At 43.7% G+C, this 22,706-nt stretch overlaps 1 protein-coding gene across 1 annotated transcript in view; it reads right to left on the bottom strand.

Moving 5' to 3' along the window:
- Nucleotides 1-22,706, bottom strand: part of ACSL5 (acyl-CoA synthetase long chain family member 5) — a 65,538-nt gene that overhangs the window by 12,562 nt on the left and 30,270 nt on the right. The window contains exons 3-11 of the mRNA XM_049764446.1: nucleotides 15,485-15,593; nucleotides 9,169-9,233; nucleotides 8,959-9,060; nucleotides 7,276-7,375; nucleotides 4,823-5,001; nucleotides 3,528-3,560; nucleotides 3,389-3,440; nucleotides 2,186-2,259; nucleotides 1,806-1,883 (exon numbers count right to left, since the gene is read on the bottom strand). Of these exons, the coding sequence (XP_049620403.1) occupies nucleotides 1,806-1,883; nucleotides 2,186-2,259; nucleotides 3,389-3,440; nucleotides 3,528-3,560; nucleotides 4,823-5,001; nucleotides 7,276-7,375; nucleotides 8,959-9,060; nucleotides 9,169-9,233; nucleotides 15,485-15,593 (792 nt within the window). The remainder of the gene's footprint in view (nucleotides 1-1,805; nucleotides 1,884-2,185; nucleotides 2,260-3,388; nucleotides 3,441-3,527; nucleotides 3,561-4,822; nucleotides 5,002-7,275; nucleotides 7,376-8,958; nucleotides 9,061-9,168; nucleotides 9,234-15,484; nucleotides 15,594-22,706) is intronic.

Here is a 22,706-nt window from a genome sequence, read left to right as displayed (position 1 = left end):
CCACCCTACTCCATCATTCCAGGAACCCTGACTCTGAGCACCTCCCCAACACAAGATGAAATCTCAGGTATGAGTGTGAGACTCATCATGACTCCATCCACTTCTCTGAGTGTTGACTTGCTAAACAAGAGCCATCTCTCTTGTGCTGTGTCTGCCTATGACATCATCTTTACAAGATACCATTTATTTTACAGTCCCAAGGAGAATCATTACCAGTTAAGCTAGAATGTGCCTACAAGGGTGTTGCCAGTTCAATTTCAGATAGATGTGGGGAATCATCCTTCTTAAAATGACATTTTGTTAAGCAAATATCAACATTTGTGTCCAAGGAACTGACTTTTATTTGGTGTTTTTCATGTATCAACAGGTAAATAGGCTAAAGAATGTATCTAAAGGGCTGGGGCAATAATAGCACAGTGGATAGGGCTTTTGCCTTGCACGCAGCCACCTGGGTTCCATCCCTAGTATCCCATATGGTCCTCTGAGCCTGCCAGGAATAATTTCTGAGTGTAGGACCAGGGGTAACCTCTGCGCTGTCAAGTGTGGCCCAGAAACAACAACAAAAGAATGTATCTAGGTAGGGAGCAGAGAGGCTCTCCCCTAAATACTACGAACATAAGCAGTTTTTTTTTGGGGGGGAGGGGTGTATTTGGGGGATGAAGGCAGAGGATATTGGGTCACACCCAGCAGTACTCAAAACTTACTCCAGAATTTATGCTCAAGTATTTTTCCCAGCAGTACTCAGGGGAATCCTACAATGCCAGGGAGTGAACTATGATTGACTACACGAAAGGCAGGTGCCTTACTCCTGTTCACTGGCCCCAACCGGGTTTCTGAAATACCAGCACTGCTTTAGGGTCTCAAAGCAACATCTGAACAGCTTGAAAAGTCCTGGTGTTCACACCACTCCTACTCAAACACCAGAAGAGAGGAGTGTCCCAGCTTGCCCATGAGGCTCTGAGAAGTTCCTCATAATGCCCTTTAGATATGGGTTTCTGTTTTGTTTTTTTTGTATGTTTGTTTGTTTTTGGTTTTTGGGCCACACCCAGTAATGCTCAGGGGTTACTCCTGGCTATGCTCTCAGAAGTTGCTCCTGGCTTAGGGGACAATATGGGAGCCAGGGGATCGAACCGCGGTCTGTCCAAGGCTAGCGCAGGCAAGGCAGGCACCTTACCTCTAGCGCCACAGCCTGGCTCCTAGATATGGGTTTCTAACCTGGATTTTGTGCCCCTTCTCTGCCCCCCCTTTATCTAATTCCATTTGTAATTTGTTTTGTTTTTGGCTTTTGGGCCACACCCTGAATCCCTCAGGTCCTCCTTGCTCTGTGCTCAGAAATCACTCCTGACAGTGCCCTAGGAACCACATGAGATGCCTGTGGATCAGGCCTACATCAGTTGCATGCAAGGCCAACACCCTACCCAAGTGTGCTATCACTCTGGCTCAGCCTACTTGTGATTTTTAACTTTAATCCTAGTAAACTAGGACAGGAGGCAATCAAGCTTCACACCACTGACATTCAAGGGTAGGCTGTAGGTTTCTGGCTCTGCTGCCTCTTGCAGGCACAGGAGGGATGACAGGATCCCCCATTCACCCCGTGGACACAGACAGCCACAAGAGAGGGGAAGTCTGCAGACAGTCTAGCCAAATATCCTGCTAGGACTCATCCAGGCCCACTCCTTGCCTGTCACCTGTCCTTCCAACAAAGGACTATGAATTCTGATTGGCTTAGCTGACTCTAAAATAGAAACAGAGCTGGCAGGTCAGAACCCCCATTTCCATTCGTACTAAGGCCACGGGCCACTCACCTGTACGACCCTCTCAAACATATGCGCCAAGGGGAGGTAAGAGATGCTCACATCCTCAGGAGTGGGCTCGAACGTGTACTACAGATCAGGGGACAGAGAGGAGACATGGTTGGATCTATGCCAACACAAGGATGTGCAGACTAGACCCTATGAAGCTCTAAAAGTGCCCACCAATACACAGAGCAGAGAGGTGCTATGATCCTGGACACCAAAACAGAAACACACATGACCTCCTAAAGTCCTAATGTGAAAAGCTCTTCTTGTCTCTGGGCACTCACAGGCCTATTACTGGTTCCTCCACCACCCACTCCACTGCTCTAACTGCAATGTGTAAATCCTGTGGTGCCAACACTCGGGCCTCTTTCCCCATGGCCACTGACCTCCACACACTTGAGGAAAGCAGAAGCATTTGAAACAATATTTTCATGTGTGATCATGGCTCCTTTGGGGTCACCTGGGGAAGACAAAAGGGGGAGAGAAAGACCCTTGATGAAGCCCACAGACCATCTTTGGTTCTGAAATGTACAATGACATTGCCCATAACCAGTCTCAGGCACATGGTTAAAAAGAAAAGATCAAACCCCCTTATGTTGTTTCTAAGTTCATGACTTCAGCTCTACAGTATTTTCCAGCCTCCCATAACCAAATAGGCACATTAGGACAGGCAAGCAGACTCCATGGATTGGAGCTTCTGTTTGGGGTAAAGGAGTCTTGGGTTCCATTCCCCACACTAATTGGGCCCCCATCTCTAGAAGTTAACCATGAAAACAGAAATAGAACTAGCCCTTGAGCACTGCTGGATATGCTCCCCTACTCCAAAATGGGCTACAACACAGCGATTTACACAGAGGACATTTAAAAAACTATTAAGAATTCAAGTAGAAAAAAAGAAAATTCAAGTAGAGAGGCCGAAGCGATAGCACAGCAGTAGGCATTGGCCTTGCACGTGGTCCACCTGGGACAGACCCAGGTTCAATTCTCGACATTCCATATGATTTCCCCAAGCCTACCAAGAGCGATTTCTTTTTCTTTTCTTTTTTTTGGGGGGGGGCACACCCAGCGGTGCTCAGGGGTTGCTCCTAGCTCTATGCTCAGAAATCGCTCCTGGCAGGCACTAGGGGATCATATAAGATGCTGGGATTTGAACCAACATCCGTCTTGGATTGGCTGTGTGCAAGGCAAATGTCTTACCACTGTGCTATCTCTCTGGCCCCCAAGAGGGAGGTTGTGCGATGTCCTGTGTGAAATGATCATAGAGGTTATCTTGATTTAGGGAACCCATTCTATCTAGTTGTGTTCAACAGAGAGAGTGGAGAGGTGGTGAAGAAAATTGACTTCCTGCTTCCATCTGAAAACCTTGAGATCTGTGTAATAAACATCTTCACAGCAGAAAGTTCATTTGCTGGTGCAGATGTTTTTAATCATTCATGCTCAAAAGTTTTCTGTTGGAAGAAGGACAGTATTTGCTGTGGAGTATCTTTATCCTATCAGAGGTCTGGTTTGATTGACACAGGTCTCTGGGACAGCTATGGCCAAGGCTCAGGGTAAAAAGGCCTTTGGGACATTCTCTGGGGATGACTAACCTGTGGTCCCACTGGTGAAGCAGATAAGGCTCATGTCTTCTGGCTTGGGAGGCTGGAGAGAAAATCATAAGCATTAAGATAACCAGAATCATAGAAAGTCCAACAGAGCAGACCTATATTTGAGCAGGAAAAAACTTACCACTGGCTTCCTGAAGTTTTCTTTGCCAATATTCTGCAGGAAGAGAAAAACCACAGAAAAGACATTAGTCCCAAGAAGCAGCTTTATGCCAGATACAGCCCTCTGCCCCTCTTCCCTGCAACATCTCTATGGAAATAAATCCAAAGCCGGGCACAGTGGGAACCCATGGGTCCCAAGGACCCCTCCCTTTCTAAGAACAGATCTCCAGCATCCAAAGTTCCCATGATACTCCACATGTTTAGCCTAGTAGGACTGCTGTCAAATTGTTCTAAAAAGACAGATACTACTGCGGGTTTCACCACACACTAAGTAGTGCCCTGAAATCCAGTATAAAAATAAATGCTTACATTTTTTTTTTTTTTTTTTTGGTTTTTGGGCCACACCCTGTGACGCTCAGGGGTTACTCCTGGCTATGCGCTCAGAAGTTGCTCCTGGCTTCTTGGGGGACCATATGGGACGCCGGGGGATCGAACCGCGGTCCGTGCGCAGGCAAGGCAGGCACCTTAGCTCCAGCGCCACCGCCCGGCCCCAAATGCTTACATTTTAACTCTAGTCTTATCACTATAGATTTCTTTTTTAGTTATAAAGTAAAAAAAGTATATAGACTTTAGCCATATGCTTTATATGACATAGTCAAATGCATATGTATCACTTATTTTATGGGTATGTGTTGTATATGTGTATATGTGTAATGTGTATATGTGTAAATCTATGGGTTGTAATTACTTACAAAATTCCTCTGGAGCTAAGGACTATTTTGTCCTCCTTTTGCATTCAGGGAGATGGGGAGCAGCAATGACATACCCAGTCACCTATCTCATAGACTTGTATCCAGAACAGAAAATCTAGGGAGCTTTATTCTGGGACCCATATTTTTCACTTCCACTTATGTCTTGATTTAGGAAATCTCTGTTTTGATTTTTATGTTGGTTTTTTTTTTTTTTAGAAGACTGTGGGTGTTGGCTTTAGGCCACACCTGGCAATATTCAGGGGACTCTATATAGTGTTTGTTGTTGACCATGCTCAAGTTAAGCACCTTCCCCCTGTACTATATCTCCAGCCCAGAAATTTTATGTCTGAACACACTAGCTATAGACCTTCTACTCTGGCATAAGTTTCAGAGTGATCTTGGGGAAGTGCCCCTGTAAGCTGCATTGCAGGTGTGGCATTAGGCATTAGCTCCCATCTCCCACCTCCACCCACCAGAAGCAAATCTGCATTCTGGGGAGATATTCTGCCCATCGCCCATTGCATCCGATGGGACTTCAAATGGGAAATGCATTTCATCCCCATACCTCAGCATCATAAAAGAGTAAGAGCTCAACTCCACTCTTCTCTGCTCTTTGCTTCAAGTCCTCGTCAAAGGGATCCATGAGAATGATATTCTTCAGGCCAGGGGTTAGACCTTTTTCTACATTGCCCAACAGGAGTGAGGCTTTCTGAGGAGTATCACAGATCACCGTGGAAATATCAGCTGAAAGCAAAAATAGGGCCCGATGTCAATTTCCTTTCATCAATGTCTGATTGCCTTGCACAGCAGAAAATGTTTTTGAGGGGCCGGAGAGATAGCACAGCGACGTTTGCCTTGCAATCAGTCGATCCAGGACCTAAGGTGGTTGGTTCAAATCCCGGCATCCCAAATGGCCCCCCGTCCCTGCCAAGAGCTATTTCTGAGCAGATAGCCAGGAGTCACCCCTGAGCACCGCCGGGTGTGGCCCAAAAAGAAAAAGTTTTTTGAAATTTTCAAAGGTTCTCAAGAAATTATGTTTTTTTTTTGTTTGTTTGTTTGTTTGTTTTGGTTTTTGGGTCACACCGGCAGTGCTCAGGGGTGACTCCTGGCTGTCTGCTCAGAAATAGCTCCTGGCAGGCACGGGGAACATATGGGACACCGGGATTCGAACCAACCACCTTTGGTCCTGGATCGGCTGCTTGCAAGGCAAACGGCCGCTGTGCTATCTCTCCGGACCTGGTTCTCAAGAAATTATGTCTGCAAAAGACTTAACTTATATAAATCCTGAAGTATTTCATTGGCAACAAGTGAATATAACAGAAGCACAGGGGTTTTTGTTTTGTTTTGTTTTGTTTTGCATGATTCAACACTATTTCCAGAATACAGAGTGCTTTCTGCTTAAGAATGCAGACAAGGGGCCGGGCGGTGGCGCTAAAGGTAAGGTGCCTGCCTTCCCTGCGCTAGCCTTGGACTGACCGCGGTTCGATCCCCCGGTGTCCCATATGGTCCCCCAAGCCAGGAGCAACTTCTGAGCGCATAGCCAGGAGTAACCCCTGAGCGTTACCGGGTGTGGCCCAAAAACCAAAACCAAAACCAAACAAACAAAAAAAGAATGCAGACAATGGGGCCAGAGCGGTGGCGTGAGCAGTAGAGCGTTTGCCTTGCTCTCGCTAACCTAGGACGGACTGCAGTTTCATTCCCTCCCCTCCCCCCCCCCTCCCCCCCCCCCCCCCCCCCCCGCATCCCATACAGTCCAAGTTAGGAGCAATTTCTGAGCATATAGTCAGGAGTAACCCTTGAGAGTCATCAGGTGTGGCCCAAAACAAACAAACAAAAAGAATGCAGAAAATGGGACCAGAGTGGTAGCACAGTGGCAGGGAGTTTGTCTTGAACACAGCTGATCCAAGGTTGGACAGGCATCCCAGGAGTAACCCCTGAGGGCACTAGGTGTGCCCCCCACCCAAAAAAAGAATGCAGACAAGGTGTATAGATTGCTTAAGTCTGATCCTATCATATTCAAGGGGAGAGGAGTCAATGAGAAAATAAACCATGAGATATTATCAAACAAGGATTTCTTTTTTTGGGGGGTCACACCTGGCAGCGCTCAGGGGTTACTCCTAGCTCTGCGCTCAGAAATGGCTCCTGGCAGGCTCAGGGGACCATAGGGGATGCCGGGATTTGAACCACCGTCTTTCTGCATGAAAGGCAAACACCCTACCTCCATGCTATCTCTCCTGCCCAACAAGGATTTCATGATACTTAACAGTTACTTTGATGCTTGCTTGCAAAACTAGAAAACTTCTGTTTATGTCTTTATGGTTCTGTGATAGAATGCCTTATCTAGAATTGAAAAAGGTTAATTGCCCTTGTACTTGTACTTATTATAAATTATTTTCTCCAGACTTATCATAGATATTGATAGGTGAAGGTTAACTGCACTGAGTTGGATTTACAAGAATGGGAAATGAAATCAGTAGTTTCACACTAAATTAGGCAAATAATTGATTTAATCACCCTCTAACCTTGTATCCAATGACCTAGTGAATACTCTTATCTCTTAATAAATAACCATATCCTGTCATTTCTAAGTATTTCATTGAAACTTGTATCTGTGCCTCTCTCTGATTGTGAAACTCTATAACTTCCCTATAAATTATGTCCGAAGTTAATAGCGGACAAAGACTTTGGTATTATTTGTGATTGCAACATTCCAAAGCTACTGCAAAAGCAAATAATGAGAAATTACTGGGCGTTATTAAAGAATCAAGTAAGAGGAGTCAGAGTGATAACACAGTGGGTAGGGCATTTGCCTTGTAGGGCATACTGCCAACCAGGTTTGATCTCCAGCATCTCATATGGTCCTTTGTGCCTGCCAGGAATGATTTTTGAGCACAGAACCAAAGAAGTAACCCCTGGGAATCATCAGATGTGGCCCAAAAACCAAGAAAAAAAAAAAAAAAGAAAGAAAGAAAGAAAAGAAACAAAGAATCAAGTTTGAACTGAAGAGCAAAGATTTACCTTTGTTGACGATATATACTATGGCTTCTGCTCCCAAGGTATCATACAGGGGCACAGCCACCATGGAGTATGTGTAACAAGCCAACTCAGAGATGATCCACTGTTCAGAGAGAAGTTCAAGTAAGAATGATATTATAGCACAGACAGAACTGATTCATTTAGTCAACAAATACTTGGTATCTTTCAGTTTATTTTTAATAACTTGGAAGTCTTAGGGAGTACCATTGCAATACTATAGCATACAGTCAACCTTAAAGGTGATAAAATAGGGGCCAGACCTATAGCACATCGGTAGGGCATGGCATTTGCCTTGCAAGCAGCTGACCAGGGACAGACCTGGGTTTGATCCCTGGCATCCCTTATGAACCCCCAAGCCTGCCAGGAGTGATTTGAGTGCAGTAACCCCTGAGTGCAGCCTGGTGTGGCCCAAAATCCCCCACCAAAAAAAATGTTTTTTTAAAAAAGGTGATAAGATAGCACAGAGATAGCACAAAACAAAAGTAGGCTAGAATACAAAATGAGTATGATAAGTAGTCCTATCATGAAAAGCATGGAAAGCATGAAGATAACGATCATTTCCAGGGCTGAGGCAGAGAATATTTGGTTTGCTTGTGGAAAGGGAAGAACCTTGGGCAGGGTTTGGAAGGACTTTGGTTTGCCTTTGGAGGTGAAGACAAAGAGGCATTCAGGAAGAAGGAAGTGAAGGGTCAAAGATAGTCTAGCACAATATCACTATGGATATAGTTCGAAAGTAGACACAGGCAGTGACTGGAGAGGCGGGTGAGCTAAGTCAGACACTTAAATGGGGAGTTTTAAATGTCAGTATAACTGTATGTTAAAAGTAGCTCTGACTAAACTTACGGAAGTGTGCTAATTCATCTGAAAGGACATTTTCAGAGTTTTGTTAAGTGGCTGGCAGTAACAGTTGATTATCCAACTATTCTGGAAAAATAAAGGTGATACAATTGATCACTTTGTAGGTGATCAAGGTGATCTAATTCTGAAGCAAATGAAGCTGTTCTTCTGAGGAGTTCCAATGGCTTAATGACTTAACTTAGAAAAAATTGAATTTATTTAATAAACTTTAATGTCTAAAAGTTGGCTTTCCCTTCGCTTAGAAAATATGGCACTAGTTTTCCCTAGGTTGTAGCCTAAAGTCTCAGGAGCAAGGACAACACATGGCCAGAGAAAGAATATGGGGGTTGAGGCAATTGCCTTGCATGTGGTCAACCCCTATATGATCCTCAACATCACATGGTCCTCAAAATCACCACTAGGAGTGGCCCTGGAGCACAAAACTGCGAATAGCTCTGAAGCACCTACTGTGTATGGCTCAACACCCCCTTCTCAAATCAAGTACAACAGGATTATTACTATTCTAACATGAAAAAATCTCTCCCTTTTTCCTACAACATCAGGCTCTTGTTTGCCAATTCCTTCAATTTTCCTCATTCAACAATGCAACTAAAAATAGGTCATAAGAAGCTAGAAAATAAGAGAAGTTTATTCAATCAACTTAAGGTACTTTAATTAAACCAGAAATTAAGGAGACCCTAAATTGAAACTCTTCAGACATAAGATTTGAAGGAAGATTTGGAAGGTCACCAACAAGGTTTAGGAGTGGGGTTTATAGACATTAGACAATCCAAAAACACTTTCTTGAGTTAATTTCAACTTGGTTACCTCTGGTCTGTTCTGAGCAAAGATGCCGATATTTTGGTCTGGTGATGGATTATGTCCTTTATGCAAAAGACAAGAGCCCAAGTACTCAGCTCGATCAGACACCTATGAAAGAGAATTTTCAAAAAATAGTCAGCACCTAAAAATGACCAAATGAAACTCAGGAAATCACATTAACAAAAGAATCTACCCCAAATCATGGAGTCAGCTTACCTGTTTATAGGATATCCATTTGTAGGGCTGGTTTGGTTTTCTAGATCCCAAGCAAGGGCCATTGTCTGAAAGCATACCATTTAAAAATAAATCAACTCCAACTGCTATTGAATTAAAGTAATAAAAGGGCATTAGGGGGCCGGAGCAGTGGCGCAAGGGAAAGGCATTTGCCTTGCACACGCTAACCTTAGAACGGACCACGGTTTTATCTACCAGTGCCCCATATTGTCCCCCAAGTCAGGAGCGATTCCCGAGCGCATAGCCAGGAGTAACCCCTGAGCGTCACCAGGTGTGGCCCAAAAAGCAAAAAAAAAAAGGGGGGGGGGGGCATTAGGAAGAGGCATGATGCCCAGGATAAAACCAGGAAGAAATAGAGACACGATAATATAAGACTTTTTTATGCACTAAAGTATTCAAAGGCAGAAATAACTCAGTTCTCAAAGACAGATGAAATGTTACAATGTACACTTGAAACATTTAAGAAATGCTAAAAATAAGGTCTGGCCTAAGTGGACTCTATGGTAACTGTCATTCAGAAAACCTCCCATCACTTAACTGAGTAAAAAAAAAAAAATCCCCAAAGTAAACAACAGCCTGTACTGGAGAATCTTGGATTGAACTTCCCTATAATAAAAGATATGGATGCTCATAAAAATATAAAAAGAAATCAAAACAGAGTCATCTATGGTTTCATTATATAAATACCATTCACACTGATACTTACTTCCATAGTTCCTTGACCTGAATTTACTTATATTTATTCCAAAAATATACACATTTGGTGCTCTCTTTGCTCTTCCCATTGAATATGAACATTCCCATATTATAATTTCTTCTGGAAATTTCAATGACCACATTGATTGGGGTTTTTTGTTTTGTTTTGTTTGGGGACCACACCTGGCAGCGCTCAGGGGTTACTCCTGGCTCTGTACTCAGAAATTACTTCTGGCAGCCGGGAATCAAACCTGAGTCTGTCCCGAGTCAGCCATATGCAAGGCAACCCACCAAGGAATCTACTTGGTAGAATTGCTCTCATTTCAGGTATTGAAATTATTTCCAAGTTGAAGTCCTAAATAAAGCATCAATAACTATTTTCAAATTGATTGTTGTGATTTGAGAACTTTTTTTTTTTTTTTTTGGTTTTTGGGACACACCCGGCGGTGCTCAGGGGTTACTCCTGGCTGTCTGCTCAGAAATAGCTCCTGGCAGGCACAGGGGACCATATGGGACACTGGAATTAGAACCAACCACCTTTGGTCCTGGATTGGCTGCTTGCAAGGCAAATGCCGCTGTGCTATCTCTCCGGGCTCTGAGAACATTTTCTTAGCATACAGTCCCTAAAGTAAAATAACTGAATAGAAAAAGGGAGTGAGATGATCAGAGAAAATCAAGTTTTCTTTTGGGTTTTTGGTCTGGGGACACACCAGGCTATGCAAAGGGGGCCAGAAAGAGCTGAGGAGAATAACCAAGTCTCCTGCCTGTGAACTATGTGCTCCAGTTCTAAGAGCCCCTCACCTCAATCCCCAAGTAATACCTGGAGCCATGTTGGTCAGTGTTATCCTTGTTACACTCTCCTTGTCCCCAGCACCACTGTATGTCAGCAATAAACATTAGAGAGTATCTTGTTCAAATGTCTTTGGATTTGAAAACAGCCTTACCTGCTGCTATTCTCTGACCCCAGTGTCATTTGCTTTTAACAACCAGTCAACTGGGACCATCCCCCTGGTTTATTATGTTTTTTATACTATCATGACTCATCTGTTCATGCACTTTGCCCATTTATGTAGGAACATCTTTTGAGCTATGCAGATTTACAAGGAACCAGGAGAATAAACATATAGGTGTGTGTGTGTCCGAGAGAGAGAGAGAGAGAGAGAGAGAGAGAGAGAGAGAGAGAGAGAGAGAGAGAGAGAGAGAGAGAGAGCATCTACACCCACACATCTGTCTTTGGTATTGTGGATATTGTCTAATACTTGACTACAGAAGAATTCACCTTCTGAATATGTCAAGTTCTTAGCCTAATTTCAAATGAAGACCAGGGACATCTACTCCAATAATCATCTGAGTCCTGGACTTACAGACTGAGAAGCATAAAAAGCAGAGATAGTGATATAAAAGCTGAGAGAAGGCTCCAGTCAAATGACTGAGAGGAATTCTGGCTTTGCCCAAAGGAAGCCTTCAGAGAGAGAGTTACTAAGAACTAGATGGCAAATAAGTGAACTTCCGGTTGCAGTGACAGGAAAAAGGAAAGAAAGCAGGAAAGAGATAGTCACTATGATGGAATAGATACAAAAATGAACGAGGAGACTCTCCACAGGACATGTTAGTACAGTTGCTTCCTGCTGAAAGAGCTGTGTGGAAGCTCAAGAAGCCAATCTCCCTAGAGCATTGACCATTTTCTCTGATGCCAGGAGAGTCCAGCCTAGGGCCTGCACCTCTGGGATCATCGTCCAATGCTGCTCACCAGTTACCAGTAGCTTACTTTTAGGGAACATGTACTCTATGGGATCTCCCCAACTATCATTATCCCATGAAACTAATCAGAATATGAGAGTTGATTTCCTTAAACTCTCTTAGAAAGTTGCAGCACTGATGAATGTGGGGAAAGACCTATTGCATGTCCTCATTTCTGTTAATGAAAATTCTCAGTAGAGGCAGATGACCAAGAAGAAAGTCAATTAATTGGTCTAAAGGGGCACCAATTGAAGTCTCATTAAACTCTGCACCCTAATCAGCTTTAGCCTGATTAGTCGAAGCACTGGCAGGAAACAAGTATTGATTAACTTATTCAACCCCAGATCAGTTTTAAGTAGCAAAGTTTCAAAGATGATCTTCAGATCCAAGTCATGGACTTCTTCAAAGTGCCCATCCCTTGAGATCTCACTATCTGGAATCTTGATCAGTAAAACAACCTGGATGGAGTCCAAGGGTCAATTCTTTTTCGTGTGTTTCTTTTTCTGTTCCTGGGGCCCCACCTGGTAATGTTCAGGAATTACTGTTGCTCTTTCTTCAAGGATCATTTATGGTGGGTTTTTCCTTTGACCACATACAAGGTAAGTGCACTTGACCTGCTTTATTATCTCAGCAGGGTCAATTATCTTTGAGGGTCAATATTTGGAACATTCACTATAAAGTAATTCTCATGGGTAGAATTAAAACACAGGAACAAAACACAGGAAGCAAACTCACTCAGATTCAGTGAAAATGGTGGGCTGAGAGATAGCGCAATGGGTTGGGCGTTTGCCTTGTACACGGCCAACTGGGCCAGGAATGATCTCTGAGTACAGAACCAGGAGTAATCCCCTGACTGCTGTTGGGTGTGGCCCCAACTAAAACCAAAACAAACTAATCAAAAAAAAAAAAAGAAAGAAAAGAAAAAGAAAAAGAAATGGGAAGAAATGAAAAGAAGCATCTTTTGTTTTTGTTTTTGTGTCACACCCTGCAGCTCAGGGGTTAATTCTGGCTCTGTGCTCAGAAATCTCCCCTGGCAACAAAAGTCAAACAACAAAAGAGAATTCGCCCCTGGCAGGCTTGGGTACTATATGGGATTGCTGGGGTATGAACCATGGTCTGTTCGGCTGTGTGCAAGGAAAACACACTACTGCTGTGCTATCTCTCTACAGAGACATCTTTTTATGGTTGGTATGGCACTGAATTTTGGTTGTTGGAATGGCAACAATTACATACATACAGACCTCTGAAATTCAATATTGTAAACAATGGTAAGTCAATAAAAATACAAAGTATCTATGTTTATGTTTATTCCCAGTTGGGACTAGCAATGTTGTCTATGATTTCACATGCCTACTTATATGAGAAGCCATTTAACTTTCTTTAGTTTTAAATCTAAATGAAGTATCTTATTTTCCATATACCATGTGCTAAATGACTCATCTCTAGATGAAATATATACGAACAAGGCGTTTGCTTTTCATGCAGAAAGACGGTGGTTTGAATCCCAGCATCCCATATGGTCCCCTGAACCTGCCAGGAGCGATTTCTGAGCATGGAGCCAGTAGTAACCCCTGAGCGCTGCGGGGGTGACCCAGAAAACAAACAAACAAAAACCCTAAAATCTTAAAATAAAAATATATTATATTGTACGTATAAGGGGCCGGAGCAATAGCACAGTGGTAAGGCGTTTGCCTTGCACACGGCCAACACAGGAAGGACCTGGGTTTGAATACAGGCATCCCATATGGCCCCCCAAGCGTGCCAGGAGTGATTTCTGAGCACAGAGTTAGGAGTAATCCCTGAATGACCCAAAAACAAACAAACAAACAAAAAACTGCTAAATAAGTAGGGGCCGGAGGAGCAATAGCACAAGCCCAAAAACAAACAAACAAGCATACAAAAAAAATTGCCAAATAAGTAGGGCAGGAGGAGCAGTAGCACAAACCGGAAGGCATCTGCCTTAAGTGTGCTAGCCTCGGTTGGATGGATCCAGGGAATCGCCAGGAGCGATTTCTGATCACATAGCCAGGAGTAACCCCTGAGGGTCACTGTGGCCGAAAAATTAAAAAAAAAAAAAAAGCCAAATAAGTAAAGAAAATGGTTGGTTGATTTGTTTATTATTTGCATGGACATCTAAAAAAATGCTAATCCTGGTGTCAGAAATACCTACTATATCCCCTTTAGAACCTCAGATAGAAATAATCTTTGCAATAAATATGTTATTGCCTGAAGAAACATCTTAAGAGCAGACGTAAAATAGAGCAATGTTCCCGGAGAGACAGCACAGCAGTGTTTGCCTTGCAAGCAGTCAATCCAGGACGAAAGGTGGTTGGTTCGAATCCCGGTGTCCCATATGGTCCCCCGTGCCTGCCAGGAGCTATTTCTGAGCAGACAGCCAGGAGTAACCCCTGAGCATCGCTGGGTGTGGCCCAAAAACCAAAAAAAAAAAAATAATAATAATAATAAATAATAATAAAATAAAATAGAGCAATGTGGTCAGACAAACAGATTCAGATTTTAGTATCAGCTGTCACACTTTTTATTCTGTCACTTTTTAATTCTGGATATTCTTTTTTTGTTTTTGTTTTTGGGTCACACCCGGCAGCGCTCAGGGGTTACTCCTGGCTCTATGCTCAGAAATCGCTCCTGGCAGGCTTGGGGGGACCATATGGGATGCCGGGATTCGAACCAAAGTCCTTCTGCATGTAAGGCAAACACACTACCTCCATGCTATCTCTCCGGCCCCAATAATTCTAGATATTCTTAAAACTTTCTGTCTCTTGTTACCTCTTTTAACAAAATGATTAAGGTTTTTAAACCTTAATTCCCAGGAGTTAGAAAGGATAAAGTAAAAATAAATAAATAAATAAATAGTCAGTCATATATGTGCCATTATATATGGCATAGTTAGCAGCTGTGGGCTAATAGTCATAATCACCATGAGGCAGAAGGAAAAGAAGAGATAAAATGTCTCATGGGTACTCAATGTTAGGACAGAGTAAAAGGATGTATGAGCTGTAAGTCAATTGACTTTTAAAAGAAGGAAATTAGAGCACCTAGCAATGTGCATTCTGTTAAAGTCTGGATACATCCCAAGTGAACCTACCAAAGTCCATGTTGGTGGTGTTCCTAAGAAATTAAGAAAGATAATCCCTTCTGTGGCAGTAAGAGTAGCCCGGTGGGCAAGTAGTGCCATAGTGGGATCTAGGATAACCATTGTAAGTCAGGAATGAAAATACTAATTCTGGCTCAAATTCTGTATCTGTAAATGCAGGGAAAGATACTTATAAAATCATATTGTTCTTAAACAAATAGCATATGAATGAGTTAATAAACAGCTTTCACATATATCATTATCAGCTTTGACACGTTGGCAGGGCATTCTTGTGCTAAGTGAAGAACAGATTGATAACAGCAGAGTGGTTTGTGTGTGGTTCAAGGCTAGGCATGGAGGGACTGGGGTGATAACACAGTGATAAGGCATTTGCCTTGCACGTGGCCAACTGGGGATGGACCCAGGTTCGATTCCCAGCATCCCATATGATCCCCAAAACCTGGCATGAGTGATTTTTGAGCTCAGAGCTGGAGTAAACCCTGAGTACTGCTGGGTGTGGCCTAAAAACAAAACAACAAAAAAAGGTTAGACATGGAAGAACTGCTTTTCTTCCAAATGAAAAAAGGCATTTTTAATAGTCTCTGTAAATTACAATATAATTAATGATTGTGTTTCATGCAAAAAGTGTTTCAACACAATCCATTCACTACTGCCCACTTCCTTCCACCCTGACATAAATAATAAGAACCTGAATAATAGCCCACAATCATCTTTTTGGCAGGCAAGGTTGTGGAAGGCTAGGCTTACCAGATACAACAAGTCCTCTCTGGAAGATTTCATATGCTGTCCTGGCATCTGAGAAGTAGTGGCGTATCAGGTCATTGTCCTTCTGGCGAGCATTCTTCCGTGCTCCTCCCTAAAACAGAAGACACACTTTTAGACCAAGCACCAGTCTCTCGCCACCCTTCTGAATTGAAGAGAACATAAATGCTAATGAGGTCACAGGATGAATTCTTCACAAGGTAATCAACGAGGTCAGAAAATGACCCCTTCACAATTGATCATTGAAGTCATTCAAAAACTAGTCAACAAGATGACTCTTCACTGGTAAGTCATAGGAATAAGTCATAGGTCATAGGAATAAGCCATCGCTATCAGTGAGGTCTAGAGATGGCTTCTTCAGTTTTAACCCCAAAATCATTTTTGGGGGAAGGGAGCATACCTGGTAGCACTCAGAAGTTACTCCTGGCTCTTGCTCAAAAATTACTCCTGGCAAGTATATAGGGAACCCTAATGGGATGATGAGGATCAAATCCAACTCAGTCGTGTAAAAGGCAAATGCACTACTTTTGTGCTATCACTCCAGACCCCCAAAAATCGTGTTTTATATTCCAAACACAATCCACATGCACACTGAGTTAAAAATCATGTATAGTAATTTTACTGCCCATGGACACCCCTCATTAACTAGCATTCTATTTTTTTCTTTTTTCTTTGGTTTTTGGGTCACACCAGGCAGCGCTCAGGGGCTACTCATGGCTCTACACTCAGAAATTGCTCCTGGCAGGCTCGGGGGGACCATATGGGATGCCAGGATTCGAGCCACCATCCTTCTGCATGCAAGGCATACACCCTACAGCTGTGCTATCTCTCCGGCCCCTAACTAGCATTCTTAAGGGTGAAGATGAGGGGAGAAGGAAAACACAAAATATACTGTTATACTAATACCTAGAAAATTCATAAAAATAAAATAAAAATATTATAAGAAACAAATTCATTCTGTGTTATATAGAAGCATATTCCCAAAGAATTGTCCTTGTAGGGATGAAAGTATGAAAGTGGGGGTGGGGGAGTAAAGATACAGCTCAAATAAAGCAAGGAAGCATTGCAGCTTCTGTGAACAGGGCAGATGAGGAAGAGGAAATAGGTAGGAAGATCTAGGTATGTCAGCTGGCACTCCAAGTTCAGATCCTGGCAGGCTCAGGGACCATATGGGATGTTGGGGATGCTATCTCTCTGGCCCCCCAGGAGTGATTTCTGATCACAGAATCAGGAATAATCCTTGAGCGCTGGTGGGTGTGGCCCAAAAACAAAACAAAAGTCATTGAGGTAGACTGAACCTCAGAGATGTCAGAAGTAGAATGTCAGATTTGCTTGCCTGAACAGTGTCATAGCAGAAGGGAAAATTCTTAGCTGTGAGAACTTACAGCAGAAATCAGTAGGCTATATTCATTACTTTTATAAATAAAGGTTTATGTGAATATGCCAAAAACCATTCATTTATATATTATCTGGTACTTTTCTGGTATAATAGCAGGGCTGCATAGCTGTGAGGCTTGCAAACCTTAAGCTTTGGCCCTTCCAGAATTTACCTGCCAATGCCTGTTTTAAGGGCAATGAGAAATAAGAAAAAGAAACAAGAGTTGCTCTTTAAAAGGAAGCTTACCACTTCCTTGTAGGGAGGGGTGGAGGAGGTAGACTAGGATGTAGGTGGACATACTGGGACAAGGTGGAGGGAAGGGACATTGTTGGAAAGTGTGGTACTGAAGGTTTTATGCACAAGACCCTATTGTTAACAGTTTTATAAACAATGGCGGTTAAAATAAGTTAAAATAAGAATTTAGGGCCAGAATAATAGCACAACAATAGGGTGTTTGCCTTGCATACAGCCGACCCAGGACAGACCCAGGTTCGATCCCTGGTATCCCATATGGTCCCCTGAATCTGCCAGGAGTTAATTTCTGAGTGCAGAGCCAGGAGTAACTCCTGAGCACGGCCTGTGTAGCCGTAGCTCCAACCCCCACCCCACCCCCACCCCGCCATCAAATAGAATTTAAAGAAATGACAAGAATAACTCTAATATAAAGAAAATAAGATACTGGGCTGGAGAGAGAGCGCAACAGTTTTGAATGCATGCTTTGTTAGGTTTGTTGTTTGGGGTCACACCCAGTGGTACTCGGGGCTTAGTCTTGACAGTGCTTGGGGAACCATATGCAGTGTCAGGGATCAAAACAGATTTGAACACATGTAAGGCAAATGCTTTAACCTTTAACCTTATTAGTATGTTTTCAGTCTCTGAAACACTTGATTTGCAGGTAGAAGACCCAAATTCATTCCCTGGTGCTGCCATGAGTGACCCAGAGCTAGAAAGTAACCCTAGGCACTTCTGACAGGAGTGACCCCAAAACAAACCAAAACATGAGAGAAACAAAACAGAAAAAAAAATGTAAGTTTAACATGTAAGTTTTTTATTTTATTTATTTATTTATTTTTGGTTTTCGGGCCACACCCGGTGATGCTCAGAGGTTACTCCTGGCTCTGTGCTTAGAAATCACTCCTGGTCCAGGGGACCATATATCGAACCAAGATCTGTCCTAGGCTAGTGCACACAAGGGAGATGCCTTCCCGCTGTGTCACTGCTCCAGCCCCAACATGTAAGTTTTATATCTAAGTAAAAGTATGAAATAATCTTTTATGGAGAAAATTTTGCCTCAAAGTAAAACTATCTGAACTAAGATTAATGTTATGGAAGGAAAGGAATGCCTGACCTTCAAAAAAATTTAGATAATTTAAGATTTTGTTTTCCTCTCCTCTGAATATTATCAGAAACTACTTTCTGGATTAAAAAGCCCAAAGGGAATCTGGAGCGATAGCACATTGGGTAAGGCATTTGCCTTGCATGAGACCAACCAGGGTTCGATCCCCAAGATCCCACATGGTTCCCTGAGCCTGCTAAGAGCAATTTCTGAGCATAGAGCAAGGAATAGTCCCTGAACATTGCAGGGTGTAGCCTAAACATCAAAGAGAGAAAAAGAAAGAACCCAAAGGTCTTATATAGTACTGTTATGGCTATCTGGACTCATATGATTAAATGTAGCAAAAAACTCATATAAAAGTTTACATTTTGAGGCTGGAGAGATAGCATGGAGGTAGGGTATTTGCTTTGCATGCAGAAGGATGGTGATTCAAATCCTGGCATATCATATGTCCCCCAAGCCTTCCAGGAGCAATTTCTGAGCATAGAGCCAGGAGTAACCCCTGAGCACTGCCAGGTGTGGCCCAAAGACCAAAAAAAAAAAGGATTTACATTTTGTTGGTGACAAATATCATTGCAGAGTACTATATTTTCCAGCATACAAGATGACTGGGCATATAAGATGACTGGGCATATAAGATGACCCCCCTACTTTTCCTGTTAAAATATAGGGTTTGGGCTATTTGCCATATAAGATTACCTCTCTTTTAATGCACACTAAATGGAAATTACAAGAGAGAGAGAGAGAGAGAGAGAGAGAGAGAGAGAGAGAGAGAGAGAGAGAGAGAGAGAGAGTAGAACTCTCAAAGGTTAACAGTATATAGACTTTGGAGTGCTAGCAATCATTTTACATTTGTCATTAGTAGTGAGTGACTGTGATTTTTTAATTGTGATCTACATTGAGAGCAGGGAGAGGGGGTTCTTCTAAGAGCATCTGGCTGGGTGCAGTGATTAATAGGACAGCTTAAGGTAGACACAGTGCCTCCTCTGTGTCCCATAAAAGCTGAACAGAAAGCCACATACCAGCGATGACACCCTGTGGCTGGATGGGACGCAGCGCTCAGTAACTCAGCTCCTCTGTATGCCCTGAAAGACTAATCAGGAGAAGCAGAGAGCTGAGTGATGACGCCTGGCAGCTGCATGGGATGCGGCGATAAGGGGGCAAATCACTGGTCCCTGAAGCTGGAGTAAATGTCAGCATGCCATATACCGCCGTATAAGACAACCCTCAACTTTTTGTTTTGTTTTGTTTTTGGGCCACACCCGGTGACACTCAGGGGTTACTCCTGGCTATTCGTTCAGAAGTTGCTCCTGGCTTGGGGGACTATATGGGACTCTGGGGGATCGAACCACGGTCCGTCCTAGGCTAGCGCAGGCAAGACAGGCACCTTACCTCTAGCGCCACCGCCCGGCCCCGACAACCCTCAACTTTTTTTTTTTTTTTAGTGTGTGTGTGGTTTTTGGGTCACACCCGGCAGTACTCAGGGGTTATTCCTGGCTCCTGGCTCAGAAATTGCTCCGGGCAGACACGGGGGACCATATGGGGCGCCGGGATTCGAACCGATGACCTCCTGCATGAAAGGCAAACGCCTTACCTCCATGCTATCTCTCCGGCCCCACAACCCTCAACTTTTAAGAAATGTTTCATGGGTTAAAAAGTCGTCTTATGGGCCCGGAGAGATAGCACAGCGGTGTTTGCCTTGCAGGCAGCCGATCCAGGACCAAAGGTGGTTGGTTCGAATCCCGGTGTCCCATATGGTCCCCCGTGCCTGCCAGGAGCTATTTCTGAGCAGACAGCCAGGAGTAACCCCTGAGCACCGCCGGGTGTGGCCCAAAAACCAAAAAAAAAAAAAAAAAAAAGAAAAAAAAAAGTCGTCTTATGGGACCGGCGAGGTGGCGCTAGAGGTAAGGTGTCTGCCTTGCAAGCGCTAGCCAAGGAAAGGACCACGGTTCGATCCCCCGGCGTCCCATATGGTCCCCCCAAGCCAGGGGCAATTTCTGAGCGCGTAGCCAGGAGTAACCCCTGAGCATCTAACGGGTGTGGCCCGAAAAAAAAAAAAAAAAGTCGTCTTATATGCTGGAAAATACAGAATTTATATTGCAGTTGCATTTTTAAAAGTCCCATTGATCTTGATTGTAGTTTGATAAATGTAAAATTAGAGACTAAAAATAAATAATAGAAGAATCTTTAAAAACAGGAAAAAATGAGCATAAAAAGATTCCCCAACAAGGACAGAGTGGTGGCGCAAGCAGTAAGGCATTTTGCCCTGACGCACTAACTTAGAACAGACCGAGGTTCAATCCCCCAGGGTCTCATATGATTCCCAAAGCCAGGAGTGATTTCTGAGCGCATAGCCAGGAGTAACCCCTGAGCGTCACCAGGTGTGACCCCCCAAAAAATGGAAAAAAAAAATGAAGATTCCCCAACAAAAAAATTAGAAACTAGGGCCGGGCGTGGTGGCGCTAGAGGTAAGGTGTCTACCTTGGCAGCGATAGCCTAGCATGGACCTCGGTTCAATCCCTTGGAGTCCCATATGGTCCCCCAAGCCAGAAGCGACTTCTGAGCTCATAGCCAGGAGTAACCCCTGAGTGTGTGAAAACGTTTGAAGATTTAAAAAAAAAAGGGGGGGGGCGGAGAGATAGCACAGAGGCGTTTGCCTTGCAAGCAGCTGATCCAGGACCAAAGGTAGTTGGTTCGAATCCCAGTGTCCCATATGGTCCCTCGTGCCTGCCAGGAGCTATTTCTGAGCAGACAGCCAGGAGTAACCCCTGAGCAATGCCGGGTGTGGCCAAAAAAAAAAAAAGAAAAGAAAAGAAGAAGAAAGAAAGAAAGAAGGAAGGAAGGAAGGAAGGAAGGAAGGAAGGAAGGAAGGAAGGAAGGAAGGAAGGAAGGAAGGAAGAAGGAAGGAAGGAAGGAAGGAAGGAAGGAAGGAAGGAAGGAAGGAAGGAAGGAAGGAAGGAAGGAAGGAAGGAAGGAAGGAAGGAAGGAAGAAAGAAAGAAAGAAAGAAAGAAAGAAAGAAAGAAAGAAAGAAAGAAAGAAAGAAAGAAAGAAAGAAAGAAAGAAAGAAAGAAAGAAAAGAAAGAAAGAAAGAAAGAAAGAAAGAAATTAGGTTGTAGCCATAACAGAGTGGAGGGCATTTTCTTTGCACACAGCCCACCAAATTCCAATCCTAGGCATCCCATTTGGTGCCCTACGTTTGCCAGGAATAGTGATGCAAAGCCAGGACTAACTCTTGAGAACTGCCAGGCATGGCCCCCAAACAAACAAAAATAAAAGAAGAAGAAAACTAAAAGATGGGGCAGGAGCAATAGCAGTGGTAGGACGTTAGTTTTGCATGCTGCCAACCCTGGATGGACCCGGTCAATACCCAGCATCCTATAAGGTCCTACGAGCCTGCCAGCAGTGATTTCTGAGCACAGAGCCAGGAATAACTCCTGAGCACCGCTGGGTGTGACCCCAAAATAAAATAGAAAAAGAAAGAAAAAAGAGGATATTCTATGAATATATTCTTTGCTCAGATGTACAAAGTTGATTTGCAGAAAGTTGGAGGTTTGAAGGGGGGAAGCCCCATTCAACATCTGCCCATTTAAGAATAAATATGAGGGCTGGAGAAATAGCACAGTGGTAGGGCATATGCCTTGCCTTGCATGCGGCCAAGATAGGACAGACCCCGGTACGAATCCGGGATCCCCTATGGTCCCTCATGCCTGCCAGGAGTGATTTCTGAGTGCAGAGCCAGGATTAAACCCTGAGTGCGGCCAGGAGTCAGGAATAAACCCTGAGCACAGCTGGGTGTGACTCAAAAAAAAAAAAAAAAAAAAGGAATATGAACTCAAACCTGGAAACAAATTCCTTAACAGAAAGTAAATTTAACACTCACTGATTATCTCAGTGGATATGTTCTCTCATCTGCAAAGCTCTGGCTCTTATCTATGGCAACTTTTTGTTTGTTTTGTTGTTTTGTTTTTGGGTCACACCTGATGATCCCCAGTGGTTACTCCTGGCTATGTTTGTTTGTTTTTTTTTGTTTTTTTTTTTTTTTGGTTTTTGGGCCACACCCGGTGACGCTCAGGGGTTACTCCTGGCTATGTGCTCAGAAGTCGCTCCTGGCTTGGGGGACCATATGGGACACCGGGGGATCGAACTGCGGTCCATCCAAGGCTAGCGCAGGCAAGGCAGGCACCTTACCTTTAGCGCCACCGCCCGGCCCCCACTCCTGGCTATGCACTCAGAAATCGCTCCTGGTTTGGGGGGCCATATGCAGATGCCTTACTGCTCCAGCCTCGAAATCAGCAACTTATATCTGGTAAAAGGCCAATTGTAAATTCTTCAGGCTTTCAGGGACATAGGTGATCTGTCACCATCCTTGGACTCTCCTTTTTTAAAACTTGTTTTAAAAATGTAAACAACAGGGGCCGGGCGGTGGCGCTGGAGGTAAGGTGCCTGCCTTGCCTGCGCTAGCCTAGGACGGACCGCAGTTCGATCCCCATAT

Source organism: Suncus etruscus, chromosome 17, assembly GCF_024139225.1.
Source record: "Suncus etruscus isolate mSunEtr1 chromosome 17, mSunEtr1.pri.cur, whole genome shotgun sequence".
NCBI lineage: Eukaryota > Metazoa > Chordata > Mammalia > Eulipotyphla > Soricidae > Suncus > Suncus etruscus.
The sequence above is the reverse complement of the archived record's forward strand: the minus strand, read 5'-3'. Positions and strand labels throughout refer to the sequence as shown.